General features: G+C 42.9%; 2 protein-coding genes across 3 annotated transcripts; one reads left to right on the forward strand and one right to left on the reverse strand.

Annotated features, from left to right (window-relative positions):
- Nucleotides 1-2,103: 2,103 nt before the first annotated feature.
- On the reverse strand, nt 2,104-11,084 carry LOC148657241 (GDP-L-fucose synthase-like). 2 transcript variants are annotated; one of them, XM_088643219.1, is made up of 12 exons: nt 10,988-11,084; nt 8,448-8,596; nt 7,409-7,523; nt 6,236-6,364; nt 5,765-5,838; nt 5,362-5,495; nt 5,061-5,125; nt 4,695-4,761; nt 3,877-3,956; nt 3,639-3,738; nt 2,926-3,011; nt 2,104-2,255 (listed from the first exon to the last, which is right to left on the reverse strand). In XM_088643219.1, exons 2-11 carry the CDS (start codon nt 8,594-8,596, stop codon nt 2,956-2,958), a joined length of 969 nt encoding a protein of 322 aa, XP_088499345.1. In that variant the 5' UTR covers nt 10,988-11,084; the 3' UTR covers nt 2,104-2,255; nt 2,926-2,955. The 2 variants fall into 2 exon arrangements, with proteins under 2 accessions (XP_088499345.1, XP_088499344.1); XM_088643218.1 differs by having other exon boundaries at nt 2,104-3,011.
- Nucleotides 11,085-14,597: 3,513 nt separating this feature from the next.
- On the forward strand, nt 14,598-19,406 carry LOC148657242 (uncharacterized). The gene is made up of 3 exons (XM_088643238.1): nt 14,598-14,795; nt 15,433-15,617; nt 16,676-19,406. The coding sequence occupies exons 1-3, from the start codon at nt 14,612-14,614 to the stop codon at nt 17,255-17,257; spliced, it is 951 nt and encodes a 316-aa protein (XP_088499364.1). The 5' UTR covers nt 14,598-14,611; the 3' UTR covers nt 17,258-19,406.
- The last annotated feature ends 4,082 nt before the right edge of the window (nt 19,407-23,488 follow it).

A 23,488-nucleotide genomic window follows, 5' to 3' on the forward strand; every position in this document is an offset into this window, starting at 1 on the left:
CCTTTTGAAGACTGGAGTTATGAGAACTATTATGAAATCTTCAAAATGAAAAACTTTTCTTTACCATCTTTTGATTTAAAAGTGGTCTACACCACTAGCTGATGGTAGCAATTCCCCATGCATTGTACAATAATTAACAGGGAGCTGTAAAAAAGTCAGGACCACCTTCTCTTTTCCTACATTGGGCATGCCAGTGACCCCGCAGTTCAGCAGACAGACACAGACTTGCAGTGATCTCGAAGAGGCATGTCTTTCCTTTACCCAGTGTGAGCTTTACTGTTGGATCAGATGGTAGTGGTTGAAACCTGGAATCGCCAAATTGTTTCTTCACCGTGTATAAAACGAAAGATTAAAAAAAACTTTTCAGGCCATGCTGCACAAAGTGGCTGAAGGCACTTTCTGTTAGCTGAAAGGATCAGGCTATGTGGATTGAACACTTGGCCTTGACTCTCGGAAGCTAAACCCAGTAACAATGACAAAAGTTACTGAGAGGAAAGGAGGAACAAATAAGGGGGACTTTAGGAGGCAGAGCACAGGGTGAGTCTGACTGGATCCTTAAGATAGCCCATGGAACAGTAAAAACAACTGTTAGAATGAACAGCCTCTTGTAAAATGAATAAGCTTTGTGATATAAAAATGGTGGACATAAACAGCTGAAACTGCTTTTCTAGCCAGCAGCCATATTACTCCACAACTCGCAACTGGCAACCCATTGAAGCTAAGCAGGTGTGAGCCTGGTCAGTACCTGGATGGAAGACTAATGTTGCTGCTGGAAGAGGTAGTAGTGGGGCCAGCAGGGGGTGCTCACGATGCGGCCCATGTGGGTCCTAATGCCCCAGTCCCCATTACCTGTAAAGCGCTTTGAGTGGAGTGTTCAGAAAAGTGCTACATAAGTGTAAGCAATTATTATTTTTGATAATTCCTGCTGTAACAGGGAATATGGTCACTGAGATTCTCCCTCTCCAGAAAGTGAAAAAACCTGGATCGCTGGAATTCTCTCTTGCAAGTCTCTGATTCTGATTGAAAACTTGATTTCCTTTTAAATCACATAGGAATAAAAATAGGTTTTGATTCTAATTTTTTTTAATGAGCAGGTATGTGCAGCCAAATCGGTTAAATTAATGAAGAAACTGTATTAAACTCTTGCTCTATGTAACCCTAAAAACAAATATTACATATTTGCAATATAGAGTTTAATTTTGATATACAAAACTAATGTTTTAATGTATCTGTTATTAAAGCATATAAAAACTTCCCAGCTTCTGAGTTCAATGTCACACACACACAATTTATTCAACATAACATCAACTGATGTACTTGACTTGAATCTGCTGAGAGTTGCACTCGATTTCTCTGAGCACAGCTTTTGGATTGCATTACACAGGAGCCGCACTCTCTTTTACGTTTGGAAATGAGATGTCACTTACTTAAATGAACTACTTAATTCTTTTATGCAAAGCTTTCGGATTCTAAAGGCTTGAAAACATTAAAAAAGGCAAATTTGGGAAATTCCGTTCAAGTAATGGACATCTGAGCTAGAAGACATTAGGCCCTAAGCAGTCCTGAACCAGAGGGCACAACACCCCGCTGTGTTTGAATGGAGATACCTCAGTCCAAACTGTGACAGAACTCCAAAATGGCCTTTTTTTAAATTTTCCAGCACTTCCTGAGCAGCAACACCTAACAAGTACAGCGCTGTACATTACAAACCCTATACCAAATCACCTCAGGAACAAATGGTCATTTCTAATTATTATACACTAGTTAGATCATTCATTAATCCTTATGATTTTAAGAGGTTGTGCTCTAGTTAGCAGTTGTAGTTGATGCACCCTATTTCCTCCATTAGCTGGTCCCTCAGTATGAAAAAATAAAAATGTGAAAAGAAATGTGTGAGAGCAAAGGTGATGTCCGCACACAAAAAAAGCACATAGCGTCACAGATAGGGATTATAGGTTTAGGGTAGGTGGCAGGATGTCCACCACATGAATGCACTAGAGCAGTGAATCTCACTCATGTTCCCGAAGAGCCACAAAGCCTTCTGATTCTCATCTCAGTTTGATCTCCTAATGACTTAGCTGAATCAATAATTGACTCAATTGATTACAGCAGCCCTTTTATTCATTGATAGTGTTGAGCTCCCGATAAAGCTGTAATCTTCTAGGCCCAGGAGTGAGCTGGGGATAGCAGGATCTGCCCTCTGTGACCTCCAGGTGTGCTGCTAACAGAAGAACAGGCGATCCTGTTGAGTACACCTGGCGACCCAAAGTCAAGAAAGTGAAATCAGAGAGACAACTACAGCTGTTAACACCAAAGAGAATCATGGAAGACCCACAAACCAAATATAGCCACCAACCAGAAAACCACTGGACCACACCACATGAACTTCAAACTTTCAGAGTCAGAAACATGTTCAGAATTGATTAAATTATGTCCAGCAAAAAACCTGTGTCCTTTCTAACTGTTACTGTTTCTTCCAATCCAAAGTCATGTTTCTTAACTGTTTCAGTCTGTCAAGGCTGCAATTATGAATATGAGTATTTACAGCTGATTTATTTCCCTATCTGTCCCAAAACAGGGGTCAAAGACTCAGTTCCTAGGGGGTCTAGTGACTGTCTCTTCTGGTATTTCTTCAGTCCTTGTTCTCAGTTACAAAAATGGCCTAATTAACTAACTGCAGAATTTTAATATTCATAACTAGGTTCCAGAATGCTACATAGATAACAGTACCTTTAATAAAGAGAAGGTTCAAAGTAAGACACCTTAAGTGTGTTAAGGTGTATTTGTCTAAGGAAATAATTAGATGAACAAATTTACTACTACTACTCAGTTTTTAGACAAAAACTGAAGACCCCAGGAACAGAGTCTGAGAATCCATGTCCCAGAACGATCTGTGTTTTCTTGAGGTAGCTGAAACTGACGAACAGCTGCTCCTCCAGTAAGGCAAAAGAGGCATCATTTCCGGGCTGTGTCATAGTTGGCCACGAACCAGTCGCAGGTCTCCTTCACAGCTGAAAGAAGAAAAGGAGAATAAGATATTGGCTTCCATGGTGCTGCTTACAGTGTGCTATAATACTCTGTTCTGGAAACTGCAGGTGTATGATCCTAAAATTCAATCCTCAGTACAGTGTAGAATTAAATTGGTACATTACATTACAGGTAATCAAGGCAGCAAAGTGGGCCTCAGTCAAACACTGCAGCTTCATTCCTAGAAACCCTTAAAAAACATTTTATACAGGAAATATCTGGTAATGTAAGAACTGGGTCTTATGTTCCTAGTCAACCTTTCTTTCCATACATGAAGGCCTAAAATAATAGGGGCTTAAAACACTATCTGCTTCAAAGCAGAATAACAGCTGTAATTTTGTCTCTGAAGTGGTCACTTTCCTAGTCTCCTTAGCTTTGCAATCCAAGGATCACCTCCCTGTTGAGCATTCCGGCTGATGAGGAACGGAGCAGTAAAAAAACCCTAGCTGTGGCTGCACAGAGAGTCAGCAGGCAAAGAGCGTTCTAGTAATTCATGGATAGTAATTCACGAGCAGTAACAGAAACAACGGTAAGAAAATAATCATCTTGAAGTTCAGTGTGATGGATACAGTGAAGCGCGATGCAGCAAAGATCAGCCAACTTGCCCTAACCTTTTCGGAAGGGGGTGAACTTGAACTCAGAGAGGTACTGCCTCAGCTTCTTGTTGCTGGCTGTCTTCTTGAACTGGCCGTCTGCTTTGGAGGTGTCAAACTGGTGTCAGGTCAAGGAGGAAGAAACAGCAAACGGCAGTGTAAAAGGATGACAATGTACTCAATAAAAACTGACATGGGGAGGTGGTGTGGTATTTGTACAGACACTGCAATGTAGTTTTGGCTCAGTGAAGGATACTACCACTTGACCTTTGAACCCAAGAGACTCCACAATACACTCTGCTGCGTCTTTAATAGACACCTCCTCCTCCTCACCCACTGAAACAACACAAAACACACAAACAGTACAGGGTCACTGCAACTGTATAGAATACTAACATGGTTCAGAATTACAAAGGGGTGTATATTGACCAGGTACCTGTATGTCAAGAAAATTCAACCTTTTGGAATGTTACAGAAATCTAGTGTCATCCACGTTTAGTAGGGCAGCTAGATCTTTAATTATCTGGAGATCATTACCAACTTAGATACAATGCAAAGTTTAATTTAATAGGACATACCCATTTGTCACTGAGAAGCTATTGTGTCTATAAGAGAGGGCAAACAATATCTTCATTAAAGATTTGACATTTGAAGTTAGTCTTGAAGTTTAGAAGAATGTTCTGAAAATTGACACTCTCAAGACTCTTTCTGAAAAGATTTTGAGAAAAATGTATTTGTTTTGTTTATTCCTTGTTGTCAAGTAGTTTCAACATCCAACCTTTTAAATAAGTGTGAGTACTTCTAAAATTGGGGGGAAAAAAGAAGTTAAATATTAATTTTGGAAAGGATTTTAAATACTCCAGACAGCACTGCATTTTTTTCTGACTAAAGCATCATGACATTTGAATTTCATTTTTTTTTTATTCTTTTACATTTTTATTTAGAAAATAATGCTAAAAGAGCATCTGCACATCTGTCCCGACCTCAGTTGATGAGTAGAGTGCATATGTGAATATACAGTGCTCATGTGTCAGTGCAATGTGATGGCCAGTATTGCTAAAGTAACATTCTCACCTGACAGGATTATCGGATCTACTTCCTTATACTCTCTGAGTACCCAGAGAAACAGACGAGCCAAATCCTGGAAAATCACAACACACACAATCAATCAGAAGTAACTGTGCCAGCAGCTGTTACTGTGTCCCCTATACTAATTCACATATTTTGCCAATAAGGCTCTTTGAAGTTGAAATGTATATTTGTACAGTTGTTTAGACATTCAGACTATCACTACTGACAAGACAATTCACAGAGGTACTGTGAATTAAAGTTGGACATTTTAATCCCCTGACACATGTAACAATATTTTCTGTTTATGTCCCAAACGAGCAGGTAAAAGTGTGTCTATTCTCTGCAGGAAGGACAATAAAAAACACATACCAGAGAGTAAATAAACTGCCTTCGTGGCATTCCTGATCCCCACACCGTCAGACTAGAGCCTTCTTCTGGACAGGAAGAAAAAAAAGAGAGGGACATGAAGGAGGGAGACTCACTGGGTCCACTGAATGTAATGTCAATGAGACACGAGAAACAGCAGGAGCGGGGATGTTGTGTGTGAGTGATAAGAGAAAGTACTCTATGTAGGTGAGCTTCACCTAGTGAACAGCAGCGAACTCACTGTTGTGTGAGGCAGGGCTTTAGAAGAGAGGAAGAGAGAGGACACACAAACAGCGTGGCTCACTTTGTGCGAGGTATGTCTTGTGGATTAGTCCCGGCAGCACGTGGCCATCCTGAATGTTGAAGTTGTCATGCGGGCCGAACACGTTGGTGGGGATCACTGCGGTGAAGAGGTCCCTGTGCTGCTGGAAATACGCCCTGCAGACAGACCCCCAGAGAATCATACAGAGAAAAAAAACAGACACACACAAAGACGAAAAGGCCAATGCAAACAACATAAACTAACCAAGTAGCACGACGCGGTTTTCTTACAGTTTCATTCAGTGTATATAATTTTGTTTCCATTCACACTGAAAGTGATAGTAGATATACACTAGTACCATCTCTATTAATTATCTTAGTGCCAACACTGCCAGGCCAAGTAACTTCCTCAGTAAAAGGTCATTACAGACAGACAAGGACAGTACCTGTTCTGCACGTCGATCATCCTCTTAGCATACGAGTAACCAAAGTTGGAGCTGTGGGGTGGCCCGTTGTGGATCTGTGGTGGGGAGGGGCATATAGGACACTGACTTATCTCGATAGGGAAAAAAGACCCTCAACTTGTGTCTCTGTTCCCTTATTCCCGTCACATAGCAGAAAGTAGCATTGGCCCTGCTCTTTATGCCCAGTAGAGAACAGGATAATTACAACTCCTCCTTCCCAAACTGCACAACTTCTCACCCCCACCTGGGAATGAATGGAACTGCTGTACGGTCCCCATTCCCATTCCTGCTGGACTATTTTATCTCAACGACACGACAGCTCCACATCCCTCCCAGTCTCATGTCTATGATCTCTCCTCAGCAGGTCAGATTCTGGCCCATTCTCCATTCAGCCCAATTCTGAAATTCCCCCCTGCTCCTTTTCCTTAGTGCTGCAGTCCCTCCATCTCTCACCATGGTCTCATCAATGGGATAGGTGGTCTTGTCAGGGAAGATGCAGGTGGACAAACAGGACACAACCTTGCAGACCCCTAGCTCATGGGCAGTCTGGAGGACATTGTCATTCATGCGGATGTTGTTCCTCTGTAGGAATAAGAAACAATGAACACAGTCCAAAACACATTCAACACCAACCCTCCATTGCTCCTTCAGCTGCAAAAGAAGCATCTGCCTCCTTAACATCATCTTTTCCTGTATTCGTATTGGTATTCATAACCAAGATAAAGAATTAAAAAAAAACATCAAATGGGGATTTTTTTAAGTGCACTACTATGACAAAAAAAGACAAATGTAACATGGGGAGACACAGGCAGCAGTCCGAGATTGATTGAGTGGTTCTTATGCTACGTGATTAATGCTGTCATATTACAGCAGCCTTACTCGCTTAGTGACATGACAGTCAGAAAAGGTGTTGGGCTCTGGCTCAGTACTCTAGGCTGGCTTTCATTCCACCTCTGATCTTAACTGAGATGAGGAAATCATCAGCGTCACTGGACCACTTTCAGACATATTTACAGTCTCCAGCTACTGATGTTCAAAAGTGAGCAGGAAACCTGTTGGATTCTGGGCCTTGAGTTACACACATGTGGTTTTCCTGGATCAAATAAGCCTCACTCTACTCTTTCTATGCGCTGCGCCACTCTACATCTGAGGCGAAACTTTAAAGCCAGAGACCTGCAAGTTTTAAACATCACTCCTAATCCTCTTATTGACAAGAACTGGAACAAGCAGGAGCTGTTGATTATGTCTGAAGCAAATCAGAAGTGATCAATATATTAACATATTTCAGAATGAAAATAATAATTCCTTACACTTATGTAGTACTTTTCTGGACACTCCACTCAAAGCACTTTACAATGGGGAATCCCACCACCACCAATGTGCAGCATCCACCTGGATGGCACGAAGGCAAACAAAGTGCATCAGTACGCTCACCACACACCAGCTAACAGTGTGGAGGAGAACAGAGTGGTGAAGCCAAAGCTTCCTGATTTTCTAAAAACTCAAATGAATAATCATCTGAAACTGTCAAAATATCCCATGTCTTAAGAAAGTGACCTATGAAACCTGTTGGATTGTGGTAAAACCATGATTTACAGCAGTACAACCTCCTAAAATGTAGCTCACCCAGAAATCCAGGTTGTGGCTCATGTTCCTGAACAGCCCCCCCACCATTGCAGCCAGATGGATGACGTGGGTGGGTCGGTGCTTCTCAAACACAGCCCGCGTCTCTGTGGCACTCCTAACACACACAGGGTGACAGTTACCTCATACACTGCATGCATCAACTCTGCAACTACACAGTGCATGAACGGTGCCCCAGTGGAAAGAAGAAACGCATGACGTGAGCCTTGCAGACAGTTTTTTTCTGTTCTACCACAGCGCCTTTCCAAGGTTAAGCAATAAAATAATAATAATAATAATAATAATTGCTTACACGTACATAGCGCTTTTCTGGACACTCCACTCAAAGCGCTTTACAGGTAATGGGGACTCCCCTACACCACCACCAATGTGCAGCATCCACCTGGATGATGTGACGGCGGTCATAGTGCGCCAGAACGCTTACCACACATCAGCTATCAGTGGGGAGGAGAGCAGAGTAATGAAGCCAATTCATAGATGGGGATTATTAGGAGACCATGATTGGTAAGGGCCAATGGGAAATATGGCCAGGACGCAGGGGTTACACCCCTACTCTTTTAGAAAAATGCCCTGGGATTTGTAATGACCACAGAGGTCATTACAGGACCTCGGTTTTAAGTCTCATCCGAAGGACGGTGCCTATCCCAAGACACAAGTACACAATCACTGGGTGCAGAGCAAATCACTAAACACTCAACAGCTTCAGTGATTGTGTGAAGCTGAAACTAAAACATTCACACTAAAAAGCTTCAGCGATTTTGTGAAGAGGATTTCTAATTCTGAATACTTACTGAATACTAATTAACAGCTCAACGAATATAGCAATTACACTGCATACAAGTCCAAATTTAGGAGAAAAAGGGGAAAGAAAGATGGGAAGTAAAGACACTGGATATAATGCAAGTCTCCCAGACAAAGAGAGGTGGCTTGTATGATATCTATTTCTGATTTGCTCCTACAGCTGTTTCAGGCAGTTAGTGTTGCCAATGGGATAATGTTACAATCAAGAGAGGAGACTCACGTCAGGTCAGCGTCTCTGGACGACAGGAAGATCCACTCCTCATCGTCGTGGCCCTCACCCTCTCTCACCACCCTCTCGATCGCCCGGCCCACCAGCCCTGTGCCCCCTGTCACTAGTATACGCCAGGGCCTGGCACCCTGCTCTGCCATCTGGAGAGAGAAAGATCTGAATGAAGCGGGTGAGGGAGGAACAGGGAAAGCACAGCGCCAGTTCTGCTTCCACACACCCATGTCCTATAGGAATGAGCTGCCTTGCCACACGTATGAGATTTTCAAGCTGGTCTTACAGTCACTTTTGAGAACAAACTCAAAGCGGAGTGTAATCCAATTTACTCTGACATTCCCTGAGTATACAAATTGGAAGGAAGGTCATCTGTGGTGAAGACACAGTACACGGTTACAGAAGTGATGGCAATACTTTAGATAACTAGCAATGAAGACAAATATTGTGACTATCTATAAAAAAGGCCAACAGAGACTCTTCTTTCTTAGAAAACTCAGCTACTTTAAGGTACATAAAACTATTCTTACACTTTTCTACAAATCATTCATTGAAAGTGTGTTAACATACTGTTTCACTTGTTGGTTTGGCAACATAAGTACCGGTAATTGTAATAGGCTGGGTAAATTAGTGAACATAAGTGGCAAAATAATCAGGAATAATCAAATCAACTTAAGCAACCTTTACAAACAGAGGGTGACTAAGAAAGCCAAAAGCATCATGGATTGAATTCACACTTTTCCCATCTGAGATGCCTCTGTGCCCCCAGGTGTAAAACCAACAGACTCAGGAAATCTTTCAATCTTGCAATTACAATCTTAAACAATGCAAAGTACTGTAACTACCTTTTCTCTTGTTTCTTTTCTTCTGTAACACTGCTGTATTATTTTCCCTTTTGATTATGTTTATTTGTCATTGTGTTGTGTTTGACTGTGCCGTAAAACACTAAAGCTTGAATTGAAATTGAATGAGAGGTTGAAATTACAGGGAAGTGTGTAAAACTAAGAAGAGGCACTTCTTGATGCAAAGGGCTGTGGGAGTGTACTACTAGAAAACAAACAGGCTCGAATGGCTGAAAAGCCTATCGTTTGTAATCTTTCTTACACTGAGCACAACACCTGGGACAGAATCAAAGCCTATCAGGCAGCTTGGCCTTTTGTGTCCTGCAGGGTCTGATGCAGATGCTCATATACAAGGTGGAGACATATGTATACCACAAGAAGTTCATGCAGGGAGCTGCGTCAGCACGTGTAGGCTGCAAAGGAACGGTAAAACTTTACTCCATGGTGATAGGAAAAGAGAAAAAAGTTTCAGCTTTCTTTGGAAAACGTTGCGTCTCATTTCTTTTCCTTTCAGCGTGGACTAAACCTTTACCTGCTCCATTTATATCACAACTACAGTGTTGCGGTTGGAAACAATACTGTATATGTGTGGGAAGCGTTTGTTCCCTCTATTAAAGCAGAGATCGGCAATTTCATTACCACCGCAGTTACTAGTCTCGACTAATTACATTAAAGTTGACGGCGTTAGGACATCGCGAACTCCGCGGAACAGGCTGCGAGCCACCCTCGCTCCCTTTAATTGTGAAACGTGTCTTTTTCCCTTACATAGTGCGTATAATGTACTAAAATGCGTATACAAAGTACACTGTGTACAGTATACAGCACAATATACTGTAAGAAACTGTATTTGTGAGTTTTTAATTTCATGGCATTAAAGGAATGAAATAAAAAGAAGGAAACTACATACTGCCTTGGGCGCAAATATTATTATTAATAAAACCAATAACATCAATAATAATAGTTATTACTTAGAAAGCGCTTTAGCAGCTTTTCAAGAAAGGATTTGTTAACTTAAAAATATATTTGACAGCACTACACAGCCCTCCTGTCGCGAATACACCAAAAAGAGATGACTGTTCTGGTGTACTGGACTGTCAGTCACTGAAGGACTCGATTATTAGACGAATTCTGAAGGAATAGACTGATGGAAACTGATGTTTGCTCCGGAGATTTCAGACTGCAGAAGGGACGCAGAGGCGATCAGGAAGTATATTCGCTGGGTGCTGTCGGTTTTCAGCACTTCGTACAGCAATGTGTTATTCGGTGATGTACATAGACACGTTTGATTCATAGACACGTTTCTCTATATGGGACACTCTGATTTCTGACGAAAGCTAATATACTGTAAACTGGAAATACACTAAGCAGTCTGAACTCATTGAATGGGAGGCTGGGCCTTTCCACCTGTTGGTAAGACAGTGACCTATCGTTGCCCTCACAGGTAATTTCCAATTCAACACTCTTTCATTCGTAACACCTAATATTAGTTAGCACTTTTTACTAAAATATAACACTCTAGAAAGAATGCATGATCGGCCTAACCAATCTCATTCAAAGAACTAATGATTTTATCGCTCTTCCTGTCTAATTTAAGACCTAACGCGTAATCTGTTTAATCTGCTTTTTTAAATCATTATTCAGATTTCGCAACTACGTCATAAATAAACACTGAAAATATTTTACTTAATGTATACTTACTCTCTAGTATTTTCAAGCCACACTGCTTACGTGGTTCGTTTGATCCTGTTGAACTAGCTTACTCTCGCTAGCGAATATCCTTCTGGGAAAGAAAAGCAGAGCTTCATGGGAAATGTATTTTTTAACCTGGTATTCATGGCGAGACATTGAAGCACATTCATAAGAACACAAAAAAACGAGACGTTGTTACCAGATTCTTATGGTTTTCAGTTATCAATTCTACGTTTGGTAGTTAAATGATCCTTGTAAGAAGCCAGGCTTGATATTATAGATGGGTAGCTATTTCCAGACTCCCACATCACTTTGTTTAAAGTAGCACTTACAGTTAATAATAATAATAATGTTGAAGATCTTCCCTCATACATCAAAGACACCAACCACGCGCTCCAACTTTTTTATGATTTCCAATTTCAGGGTACCGAATGCTACATTTTTACCATGGACATCACATCTCTGTACACCGTCATTCCCCATAATGACGGCCTTACAGCCCTCAAGCACAAGCTGGACAAACGCACAGTGCTTGATACACCCACCCACACCCTGGTACGCCTTGCGGAATTGGTCCTCACACTGAACGCATTCTCTTTCAATAATCTTTTTTACCAACAGGTCAGTGGAGTTGCCATGGGCACCAGAATGGGACCCAGCTATGCCAACATTTTTGTTGGCTGGGTAGAAGAACGCTTCTTCGCTTCCTACACTGGCTATGTCCCTGACCTCTACAAACGATATATTGATGACTGCGTCGGTGCCGCCACATGCTCCAACGATCAGCTTGAATTCTTCCTGCACCATTTCACCAACTTCCACCCGTCCCTCAAATATACGGTTAACATATCTTCCACCACTCTTCCGTTTCTAGACATCCACTTGTCTATCAACTACCCCCGACTGTCCACTTCAGTTTATTACAAACCCACGGATTCACACAGCTACCTCCTGTACAGCTCATTTCACCCCAACCATACTCAAAACTCTCTTCCTTTTTCACAGTTCCTTAGGTTACGACGATTATGCAGCGACGACATCGACTTCGAGAACCAAGCCCTCGAAATGTACTCATTTTTCATCAACAGAGGATACCCCAGCAGTGTGATTGACAGGGCCCTTGCCCGAGCCAAAAGCACCCCCCGGACCATCAACCCGATCAGGAACTCCTGCCGTAACAACCGCATTCCTTTGGTGCTTCCTTACCACCCTAACACACTTCCTATCCCCAGGACCATTAACCACAACTTTTCCATCCTACAGGATGATCCCTCCATTGGGGCCCTCTTTTCTGATCGCCCTATCATCTCATATCGCCGACCACCTAATCTGCGTAACCTCCTTGTTCACAGCTCCCTTGACCGCCCTCAACAACCATCCACACCAGGCACTTTCCCTTGCAACACAGCGCGCTGTATCACCTGCAAGTACACAGCCACCACCACACTCATTCAAGGCCCCTCAGGACAATTCCAGACAGCATCTTGTACCTCCAGCAACCTTATTTACTGTATCTCTTGCAGTAAATGCCCAGCCATCTACATTGGAGAAACAGGAAGGAGACTCGGAGACCGCTTCAGAGAACACGTCAGGGCTGTGAAGATTAAAGATCTCTCCAAGCCCATTGTTTTTCATTTCACCTCTGACGGCCACGACCACTCTAATCTCTCCGTCTGTGTTCTCAAAGTTTCCGAACTCATACATCAGAAAGACCACAGAAACTAAAATTATTCTGCAGTTAGGATCACACATTCTCCCTTCCCTTAACGACAGACTATTGTTCTTTTAAATTTTCTCCATTCATTGGAAGTTTCATTTCACACCTCTCTGCACCCATTCTGACTTCACACCTCTTGATTGGCCTCTCTTTCTGTCCCCTGCTCCCGCCTCTCACTCCTCCTCCCTCCCAACCTTTGTTCTCCCGCTACTTTACCTTTGCCTACTGCCCTGTCTCTCTCACACCTGAAGAAGGCTCCACGGCCGAAATGTTGTGTTCTCTTTCTTCTTTTTTTCAGCATGGAATAAACCTATTACTTGTTCCTTTGCAGCCTACGCATGCTGACGCAGCTACCCACCTGAATTATTATTATTAGTAGTATTTCTTACACTTACTGTATATAGCACTTTTCTGGACATTCCACTTTACAGGTAATGGGAATTACCCTACACCACCAATGTGCAGCACCACCTGGATGATGTAACGGCAGTCATAGTGCACCAGTTCACTCACCACACATCAGCTATCAGTGGGGAGGAGCACAGAATAATGAAGCCAATTCATATATGGGGATTATTAGGGGGCCATGATTGGTAAAGGCCAATGGGAAATTTGGCCAGGACACTGGGGTGCACCCTTACTCTTTTCAAGAAACACTCTGGGATTTTTAATGACCACAGAGAGTCAGCATCTCATTTTTATGTCTCATCCAAAGAATGGTGTCTTTTTAGTGTCCCTGTTGCTATATTGGGGCATTAGGAGCCACACAGACCACAGGGTGAGCGCCCCCTGCTGGTCCCACTAACACCTCTTCCAGCATCAACCTTAGTTTTTCCCAGGATGTCTCCCATACAGGTACTGACCTGGCTCACACCTCCTGAGCTTCAGTGGGTTGCTAGTTGTGAGTTGCAAGGTGAACTGGCTGTTGGCAGTCGGTTTGCATTTGTATCCTTAGGTTCGTTTTTCATTCCGAAGATGTCCATAAGGTAGATTTTGACATTACCTTTGATAATTTTGAATACTTCCATCAGGGACCCCCATTGTCTGCCCTGCCCTCAAGACTAATGAGGTTGAATTCCTCGTAGAACATTCCATCCTGAAGCCCAGTAATGTATCTGCTTGCTCTCCTCCGGACTGATTTCAGTAACTCATTGTCAAGCATCATAAAATTAAAAATAACACACCTTAATTTCAAGTTTACATTTTAAACAAATATATACTAACATTCTGTTGCTTTTTTAATTGCCTCCTCATTTTGTTTAGAGAATATAAAATTGTGTCAGTGTATACACCTTTTTCACTTGCTTGTCCTCTGGTTTCCTCCCACAGTCCAAAGACATACCGATTGGTTTATTGGTTTCTGGGACTGGTTTTAGGTGTGTGTGTAGCTGTATCTGTGTCTGTGCTTGCCCTGTACTGATGGACTGGTGCCCGATCCAGGGTGTATTCTTCCTTGCACCTCTTGCTCCAGCTTCCCCTGTGACCCTGTACTGGAAAAGAGGATTAGAAAATGGATGGTTCAAGGGTTATAGTGATTTTCAATTCAATCCGATATCCTACAACACCATCTTGTAGGATTATCCCATCAGATTTGAGAAGCTGCTGCTTGTCCTGCTTCTGCTGTCATTGGTATTTGAAGATAAAGATTAGTACTGACAGCTGCCGCTGACCCAGTTAGAAGCTCACATTTGTGTTTTCAGCATTAGTAGTACCTGTGTAAGTGTGGCAGTTTTTTTGCAGGTATTCTGAAAATTTAAAATTGTGAATAATTTCAATTTACAGCTAGATCTAGATTTTTTTTCTTTTAAGTTCAATTTAAATTAGATTTTAAAATAGCCACATTCACCTCTAGTCCTATTGTGTCTTTGGACCTCAGCGGTCATATGACTTCGCTGGGCAGGTCATGTGACCGCGGAATGGCAGCGCCCATGGATGGTGGCGTAAAAGCGGAGTTCCCGTGGAGTAGGCAGCGGGTATTGGATCTGATCCGGCTGTATGAGGCGGAGGAGGTGTTGTGGAATGGCCGGTGCCGGGACTACCACAACAAGGCCATGCGACAGGCTGCGCTCGACCGCCTCAGCGCCAAACTGGCTGTGCCCGGTAAGTGAGTCAGGCCGGCCGGGGAAGCCGCCACAACAAACACTGGAACGAAGAGTGGAGGACAAGAGGGCTTGTTTGGAGATGGGAAGCGGGGGTCGTCTGCAGCTGTTAACCTTTAATCTGCGCTCCTATGGCACTCAGTGTTTATATGTCTGGGTCTCTTTCATTGCATTGGTAAATGTGTGTTTTGCGATTTGTTGTATTACAGAAAAAAACACGCCAACGGGAACAGGAGCTCTCGTTCAGCCCTTTAGGTGCCCGGTTTTTGTCAGGCAGCTCATGTCTTCCAGGAATGCAGTAATTATTGCCAAGTGGTATTTATATGGGCTACAGTCCGGAGTATAAGGTTGCTTCTACAATAGTAATGCACTTCGCTCTCATCAAGCCGCTTTTACACGTTTTTTTCTGTCCTTCAGATTGTTTCGTTTTAGGATTTCTGCCTACTTCAAGCATTAGAGATGAGAGTCTTTATGCAATTTGTTTGCATTCTAATCCATTTTTTTTGTAATCTGAATTGGAATGACAAAACGTTATGAATCTCAGTCAAGCCTTTTAATGCAACGACTAGTCGCAGCGGGGTTGTACGATGCAGTTGAGCTAAAGCAAATAAGGTGACGCAGCTTCTGCTCCCCTCTAGTGAACGAGGTGAACAAGAAGCTGATGAACCTGCGGACGTACTACAGCAAGGAGCTGGCGAAGGTCAAGCGGTCTCGGGTGCGCCCGGGGGCGGGAGGGCAGGTGTACCGCTCACAGTGGCCCTTTTTTCATCACATGGACCTCTTCCTCAGCTCGCAGGTCGTCCCTCGTAAGACCGCCGTGCAGGTAAGTGTGCAGAGAGCTGAGTATCCGCGCTCAATACAGAATATATCCCGAGAGTCTCATAATGACCTGTGTGGGAAGTAGAAACAGTGTTAGTAAATTAAATTAAAATAATTGCTATTTGATAAAACATGTCCAGTGCCAGAACAGAAGTTCTGTTATGCTATGTGATTGTGATCCACTACCTGTAGCAACTCTTCATATGTGCTTCCTTTTTTCATTAAATGTATTTAACAAGATAAGTCAACTGACGGCAAGTTATCGTTTACAATGGAGGATTATCAACAGTACTTTTGCCAGCACCCACATCACCCTGCAACTCACAACTAACAACCCACTGAAGCTCAGCAGGTGTGAGCCTGGTCAGTACCTGGATGAGAGACCTCCTGGGAAAAACTAGGGTTGCTGCTGGAAGAGGTGTTAGTGGGGCCAGTAGGAGGCGCTCACCCTGTGGTCTGTGTGTGTCCTAATGCCCCAGTATAGTGATGGGGACACTATACTGTAAAAAGGCACTGTCCTTTAGATGAGACATAAAGCTGAGGTCCTGACTCTCTGTGGTTATTAAAAATCCCTGGGTGTTTCTCGAAAAGAGTAGGGGTATTAGATACCCCAGTGTCCTGGCCAAATTTCCCATTGGCTTTTACCGGTCATGGCCTCATGATAATCCCATGAGCTTCATCACTCTGCTCTCCTCCCCACTTATAGCTGATGGGTGGTGAGCGTACTGGTGCACTTCGCATCATCCAGGCGGGGGCTGTACATTGGTGGTGGTGGAGTGTAAAGTATACCTGTAAAGTATAAGTGTAACAAATTAATTATTATTTAAATTCACCTGTCCAGGATTTGAACCCGTGGCCCTCCAGTTTAGACTGGAAGACTAAAACAACTATGTACTTAATCCTTCCTTCCTAGCCTACATCCCTGTTCTCTAGAGTTGAAACAGATGTGGAAAACGTGGTGTGGCTGAGGTAGATCCCAGCTGGCCTCATGCCCTGTAGTCTGGTGCACGGTAATGAATCCCAGTTTCTCAGAGAGCGTCTTTGCCTGCTGCTGTCCTCCAGGAGCTGTGTGAGGAGAATGGGGGAGCAGAAGGGAACCTCGAAGGAGGAGAAGTGCGCCCCAGCAGTGAAGACCTTGACCCCACGGTTGCAGGGGGCACCTCCAGTCTAGGGGCAGGGGCAGCGCCACGCCGCAGGGCGCCCGAGACCCTGCACCGCGCACACAGCAAGCGAAACAGAGAGGACCTGCTACTGCAGGAGGCCGCGCGGGCCTACAGGACTGCGGCTGCTGCTGGCCTGCCGCCCGCCCCGCTGCCCCCACGCCCCGACGACGAGGACGACATCTTCGGCAAGCACGTGGCCAATGAGCTGCGACTGGTAGGCAACCTGCGGGCCAAGCAGTTCGCCAAGCTGCAGATCCAGAACATTCTGTTCGAGGCCCAGTTCGGCCTGTCCCAGCCACCCCACTTTGGACACGGGTTTGAGTCGCAGGCCCCTGCCCCTGCTGCTGCCTCCCTGTCGTCGCCTGAGGGCCTCTCTGATTCCGACTGCCATCTTGACCACCCCCATCAGTCCCCTCACAGAGACAGGACCCCTTTCTCTCGCAAGGCTGGCGCTTACTACAAGAGTGAGCCCTCAGAGTGAGAGACCATCCCCTTCCAAGACTTTTGCCGAAGGAAGGGTTGTAGACCACTGAACAGACCACCAGCCAGACGGACCTACCTCATGAGCTTGCTGATATACTGACTGGCTGCTGAAGCAATAGTGGGCTTTCTACCATTCGGCCACAGTCAGCTGTCTGGACACATTCCTCAGGCCTGTTCTTTTTTTCTGATACTTCTTTTTTTTTTTATTCTTGTGACTGATTCAAGGATCTTTGTGGGTAAGGTTCTTACTAGTGATCCTGTTGTGCTAACAGGATCCTATCCAGATCAGCTTATGTAGAGATCCAGACCTGTGCAGATCATTAGATGGTATTAAAAGGATGTTGAGGTGCCCTCATTGTGCTCAGCCCTGCCTCAAATTCCAGTCCCTTTTTCAGCCAGGATCACGGTGTACTCCTGCTTTTTTCAGAATTGTGAGACCTTCAGTGTCATATGGTCTCAAATGAAAACAAATGCTATATGAAATTAGGCTGCAGAATGCTGGTTTTAAACGTACAGACAACACTATCAACTGCCAATAACTCCATTAAAATAAATTGTAGATGGACTTGTTCTTAGTGGGCCCAGCACAGCCATGTCTAGTGCACCCTTTTTAAAATTATTTAATAGAATGTTTAGATTTTCTTATAAGGATATTTTCCTGCAGAGGTGATTGATTTAGAGCAAATGTCTGTGAGTGTTGTTAAATCATACATTTAAATTCTTAAGGCTTATCTGTTACATTGAAATGCAAGTATGAAAGTCTGTTATTGAAAAGGGAGAAGGAACTTAATGTCTGATGACAAGCCTTGACATTCAGGGCCTGTAAGTCTACTGACTTTCAGAAGTGTGGGATCACTGTCGTGTCTGTACAATAATCTTTTCCATTTTGATGTTCTTCACTGTATTCTCTGAAGAAGAGCTGAAAGAAATTCAGCCACATCTGAAAAACTCATCAACCTTTGTCAGAGTCTGTTTGCTTATTTTTCACCTAAATGTACCTCTCACCTCGCACAGTTTGTGCTGCTAACAGCGTCATTATACAATAATGAGCTTTTGAGTTTTGGTCTTCTAAAGTCCACCTTTCAGAGTATCTTTCTGAAACTTGTCTAGTTGGTACAGTGCTTTTGTCTGCAAAAATGTTGTATTATATATAATAATACACATGCATATTAGATCATATGGATTGTTATTATTTACCAATATAATAATAATCAGATCTATTACCAAAAGTTAGAAAACTTTTGGTAATATATTTGTTCCCACCTTCCTTTTACCAGATCCAATAGTTTGCTCTTTAAACCTTCAGATCTATTCCTATCCCTGATGACATATGAATACACATTTAAGGATAGTATAATGCAATAAAAATTGAAATGGCATGCTGTAATTGTAATTGTAATAGCATTGCACAAAAGTTATATTTATCATATTGAAGTTGTTCAGAAAACATGCTTTGTAAGTCCTCTTGTGGCTGGGATTACACTGAACAGACTCTTCCCGTGGCGTGTTCTGAGGTTCTGGCACATCTGAAGGGAGTTTAATGTCCATTACTGCAGCTAAAACAGGGGGGTGAGTCGGGTTACAATTCAGGCTCGTCAATTATCTGAGATTTTTTTGCCTTAACTAGGTCAAATTAAGATCCTTGAAGGATTTGCACTCTTTTGAATTTGGGTTGGTCGCCACTGGCTTATTGTCTTACTGTGGATAAGTTATACATATGGAATGTAAATGTTTTTATTGGTTATTTGGCAAGATTTTATTTTGAACAATGTAGTTATACCCATAATCCCAGGCCCAATTTGAAGCACAAACCAGGTGAGATCCACTCTGTAACCAAGCAAACTAGTCCTGGTTCCTGTGGCTTATCTCTTCTGGTTTTTCTTCCTGCCGAGTTATTCAGTCAACCAATTCATTTTTTAATTGAACTTCAAATTTGTCAAGTCAGATATGTGTAACTTTTTTATGTTTATGATTTTTATTAAAGATGTGAGAACGTTGTGGGTTTATTGAGTTTGCACAAGACTGGCAGTTCTTTGATAGAGCACATTGCTATGGGTCCTGTCCTGATGGCCCTACAGACTGCCCTGTTATTTTACTCAAATTAACTATATTTTGAATTGAACCAATTAAACTTCTTTGAGGACTTATGCTGTTGTTGATGATGTTGATAAGGTATATAACATCCAATAACCATTTCAGTTCAATGTTGAGAGGCACCAGAGCTTCACTTCTGCAGCTCAGGTGATAAAGGGGTGCGTAGATCCCTTTCTTACTGGGACCAGACAGGCACTGAACTCTGTGCCCTGGCAGAATCAGCACCATGCTCAAACCAGCTGGGACAAATTAATAATGGAGGGGTTAGGGTGACAGGCTCTTGCAGTGTGGACAGTAGACCCAGGCCTGCTCCCCAGGTGTCAGGCCCTGACTCTTAGACAGCAGGTCTGGGAAATCTCCATCACAAACCCAGTACCGGCTACTTGCTGATGAACCTGCTAATTCCAGGTTTGCCAGGGTACGCGGTTCCCTGATGCCTGGCCTGTGCCCTGATGGCTCCTGTCTGCTGTCCGGCGGGGGAGCACCACAGCCTGGTTCATGCAGCAGGTGGTGAGTTTGGGCTGCGAGGGTCTGCTAGTTGAACCACTACAGTCTGCCTTCTGTTGCTCCCTGGTCTGTCTTTGCGACCCTCAACTCAAAGTTTTGGCCCTGGTCACTCGAGCTCCTCTGGACCCAAAGTGAAGCATCACCCTTTGCAGGGGCCATGTCTGCAACCCTGGGGGCACAGAGGTCAGGGGTCACTGGGTAAAACAGTCCTTGGCCATGTGGACAAGTCATTTCCCAGGCTCAGGATAGGGCTGTGGGATGTGCTCCAGGGGTTCCCTGTTACTGCTGCAGGGAATACTGTGAGTGGCCACCAGGTCACATCCACAGTTTTAGAATAATAAAGGTCCTAAACACGAATTGATTATTAGTGGCCTTCTGGGTTAAACTTAAGTGGCTTTGAGTTCTGGTTTCTCTGCCAAGGCGAACGTATTCCAATGGGGTTGACTTCAGAATTTTGAATCAAATGTTTTCACAATATGCTGCTGTGTGCACCGCTGGAAAGATTGTTCCTTAGTCTGCATATAACATGACTTTCAGAACTCCATTACCAAGTAAAGCTGCTCCATACTTACCACAATGAGAATCCTTGATGCAAGTCAGACCATAGGACTACCTTTTTCTAATTCCATTTCTTATCTTTAACTGAAGACAAAATAGTTTGCTCCTCAATGATGGTGTTATTACTGATAACCATGTGGGTGAAGATGGAAAACGCACACACCAAGACGAGAGACAAATGTTGTCTTCTGTTGCAGTGCCATCTAGTGGCAGATGAGAGGTATATAATTTGTAGAAGCCACCGAAGCATTTTCTTGTCACATCAGATCATCCTCAATAACTGCTTACCCAATTCTGAGTCACAGTGGACCAGTGACTACTCCAGGAAGCCTTGGGGTTAAGGCAGGATTCACCCTAGACAGGACACCAGATCGTAGCAGCCCAGCAACACACTCGCACTAGGTTCAATTTTCCTAGAAACCATTTAACCTACTAGTATCTCTTTGAACTGAGGGAGGAAACTAGAGCACCTAAATGAAGCCTATGTAGACTTGGGGAGAACATACAAACTCCACGCAGATAGCAACCCAGGAAATGAACCTAGAGGCCCAGCGCTGTGAGTCAGCAATGCTTACTACTATGCTACCATGTTGTCTGTGTTCTCATATTTCATGTATTAAGCTTCTTATTTAAAGCTCTTCACTCACAAAACAGTGTTATTCCAGTGGAAATTAAGGCCTACCTGTAGGCCCTTTCCCAAGAGGGTTTAGGGTCCAGCATCATGCAAGTGTGTAAAGTGTCCTGCTGGAAGTTTTGTAATAATATTTCTGGACAAATGTTCTGATACAATTATGTCTATGGTGGCATCCGTCATTAGACATGCTGTTTCTCTGTCTTCAACTGACAGTAAACAAATGCTTTTATTAATTCTGTCTTTGGTGCTTGCCACATGTATCCCTTGAAATACCCTAGTTGCACTTCCCCACTTATGATCAGATTTCAGTGTGCATGTTCCTTCACGCCCCTTGTTTAATAATTTCCAGTTACCCCCATCAGAACACAGGTACTGACTCTCCAACACCAAAACCAACAGAGTTAAGTTCTCATTCATACATGTAGCCATATCCTTACTTAACTCTTGACTTTCAATGTGTATATATTCATTCATGTCTTTTTTTTCCTGTTTGTACAACAACACTCCCCCCCCACCCCGGGGATAATAAAGACTCTCTCTCACTCTCGTTCTCCTACAGCAGTACAGACTGCATACTCAGCAGTGTGCAAGCACATATGTAAGATTACCAAATTGTGTTTGTGTAGCATCATTGAAGAAGGAATGTGTTGTTGTTGGAAGGTGACAGAGTGCAACAAGGGTCTTCGTGGAGAGTCACTGAGTCATGTATGCTGACAGGCAGGAGCACTACTATCCTGTACATTTTAAAAGTATTTTTAACATGATAATAAAACCATTTGAAAAAGTTACAATCAGGCTCTTTTGCTTTCTGAACTTCAATCATGGCCCTTTTAGAAGGATCTTGGAGAAATCAGCTCACACTCTGCATGTAAAGCCAGGTATCTCATTTTCAGGCTGGGTTAACTTGTTGAGTTTATGACAGCGATGACAATTGAGAATCAACCTCCTCTTCCTGGAGAAGGAAACTACAATTCTCTGCTGAGAGCAGCCTGCCTAGAGTGCTGAATATGGGAAATATATTTATAAGAAAAATCTTCATGGAATTATCAAATGTTTCATGCCTGCCAAGTTATAAATAGGTCCTTAGTCTTTTTCTTACTCCCACTCCATTATTTTATCATCTTTACTTTGGAGTGAATAAATATTTCATCTGATATTCCTATAGTATGTTCTTGAGAAGATGAAGGGCTTTTTTATATTTCTCATGGTGCTATAGCAGTTCGTAGCCTGGTCCCGATTCACTCACTGTCTGAAATCTGTCTTAAGACTGCCAAACGTCTGACCTCAGAGTATTGGAAAATGTCTGAAGTCCAATGACTTTAAACTGGTAGGTTAACTGGCTTCTGAGAAACTTGGCCCTGGTATGAGTGTAGGAGCATTAAAATAGTCAAGTACAAGATGAGCTCGGAAGAAGTGTGGAATCTAGTGCTCAAACCCCAGTAATCAGACACGTTGTGATTGGGATAGGATCCTACAAAACAGCATCTGCAAAATGATGCAGATCTGTAGCTTTGTCTTCAGTGTTGGACAAGTGCACTACTAAGCTGTGGCTTTCACAGTGGAGCTTCTGTTGATCAGCCTTGTTAGTGATACATTTTAATCAACATCATTAATGTCCCTATGTCTGCTTTACAAGATGCCAGTGCACATGCTACAAAAAATAATTTTGCCACTTTCCTGAAAGCTTTTTGAACTTCTTTCCTTCAGAACAATGACAATCATGTCTTGAGTGATTAATTCCATCTGAAGATGTAAAGATTTATTTTCAGGAAAATTCAATTCAGTTTCACTTTCAGTACTTCACACTTGTGTCTGCCAAATGTGAGCTGCAATGGCCACTTGTTGCATGTATTTATACAAAAAATCCCAGAGGGCAGTATTTATGGAAAAAGACAGGAGCCATAAATGGATTAATAAATCAAAGAGTGAGTTCTCAATACTTTAACTGACTCAGCAGGTTTAAATACAGCCTTTTAATTAAATTAGGAAACATGAGAGCAGGTGGCCCATCATGCATCAAAAAACTCACCACAATTACTAGCCCTTTCAGGATTTAATTAATAAAGACTGCTGCCTTAAAAGCCCCCCATTGCAATTTAAAGAACAGTGATAAGCTGTTAAGGCTTTATTATATGTAGGGATTTTAAGTTGACATTTCATACTTTACTAACAGACATCTTTATTTCTTTGAATCAAAACGTTCACTGCTGTAGATGTTCAGTCACTGAGAAACTACAAGACAAGTCTTGCTGGGCTTCTGAAGTCATTAAGCTCCCTCCTAGCAATTAGGTGAGTTAATTTGGACAAACAGCCTCCTCTCTTCTGTACCCCTTTACAGATCTTGATTAAAAGTCCTGCTCTCTTTCACAAGGAATTCACAAATATCTCTGCAAACCGCTTCGAGGGTGAAGTCTGGAGATGATTGAAAGAAGCTGT

This window comes from Lepisosteus platostomus, chromosome 8, assembly GCF_059453375.1.
Source record: "Lepisosteus platostomus isolate fLepPlt1 chromosome 8, fLepPlt1.hap1, whole genome shotgun sequence".
Taxonomy (NCBI): domain Eukaryota; kingdom Metazoa; phylum Chordata; class Actinopteri; order Semionotiformes; family Lepisosteidae; genus Lepisosteus; species Lepisosteus platostomus.

Bases quoted from the DNA above. Each gene is read 5' to 3' on its own strand.
- LOC148657241 (XM_088643219.1), bottom strand. From the start codon at position 8,596: ATGGCAGAGCAGGGTGCCAGGCCCTGGCGTATACTAGTGACAGGGGGC. The intron at 5,839-6,235 runs GTGAGAGATGGA...TCCCCACCACAG, and splicing joins ATCCCATTGATGAGACCATG to ATCCACAACGGGCCACCCCA. The intron at 3,739-3,876 runs GTATCCTTCACT...ACCTGACACCAG, and splicing joins GGTTCAAAGGTCAAGTGGTA to TTTGACACCTCCAAAGCAGA.
- LOC148657242 (XM_088643238.1), top strand. From the start codon at position 14,612: ATGGCAGCGCCCATGGATGGTGGCGTAAAAGCGGAGTTCCCGTGGAGT. The intron at 14,796-15,432 runs GTAAGTGAGTCA...GCTCCCCTCTAG, and splicing joins CGCCAAACTGGCTGTGCCCG to TGAACGAGGTGAACAAGAAG. The intron at 15,618-16,675 runs GTAAGTGTGCAG...GCTGTCCTCCAG, and splicing joins CTCGTAAGACCGCCGTGCAG to GAGCTGTGTGAGGAGAATGG.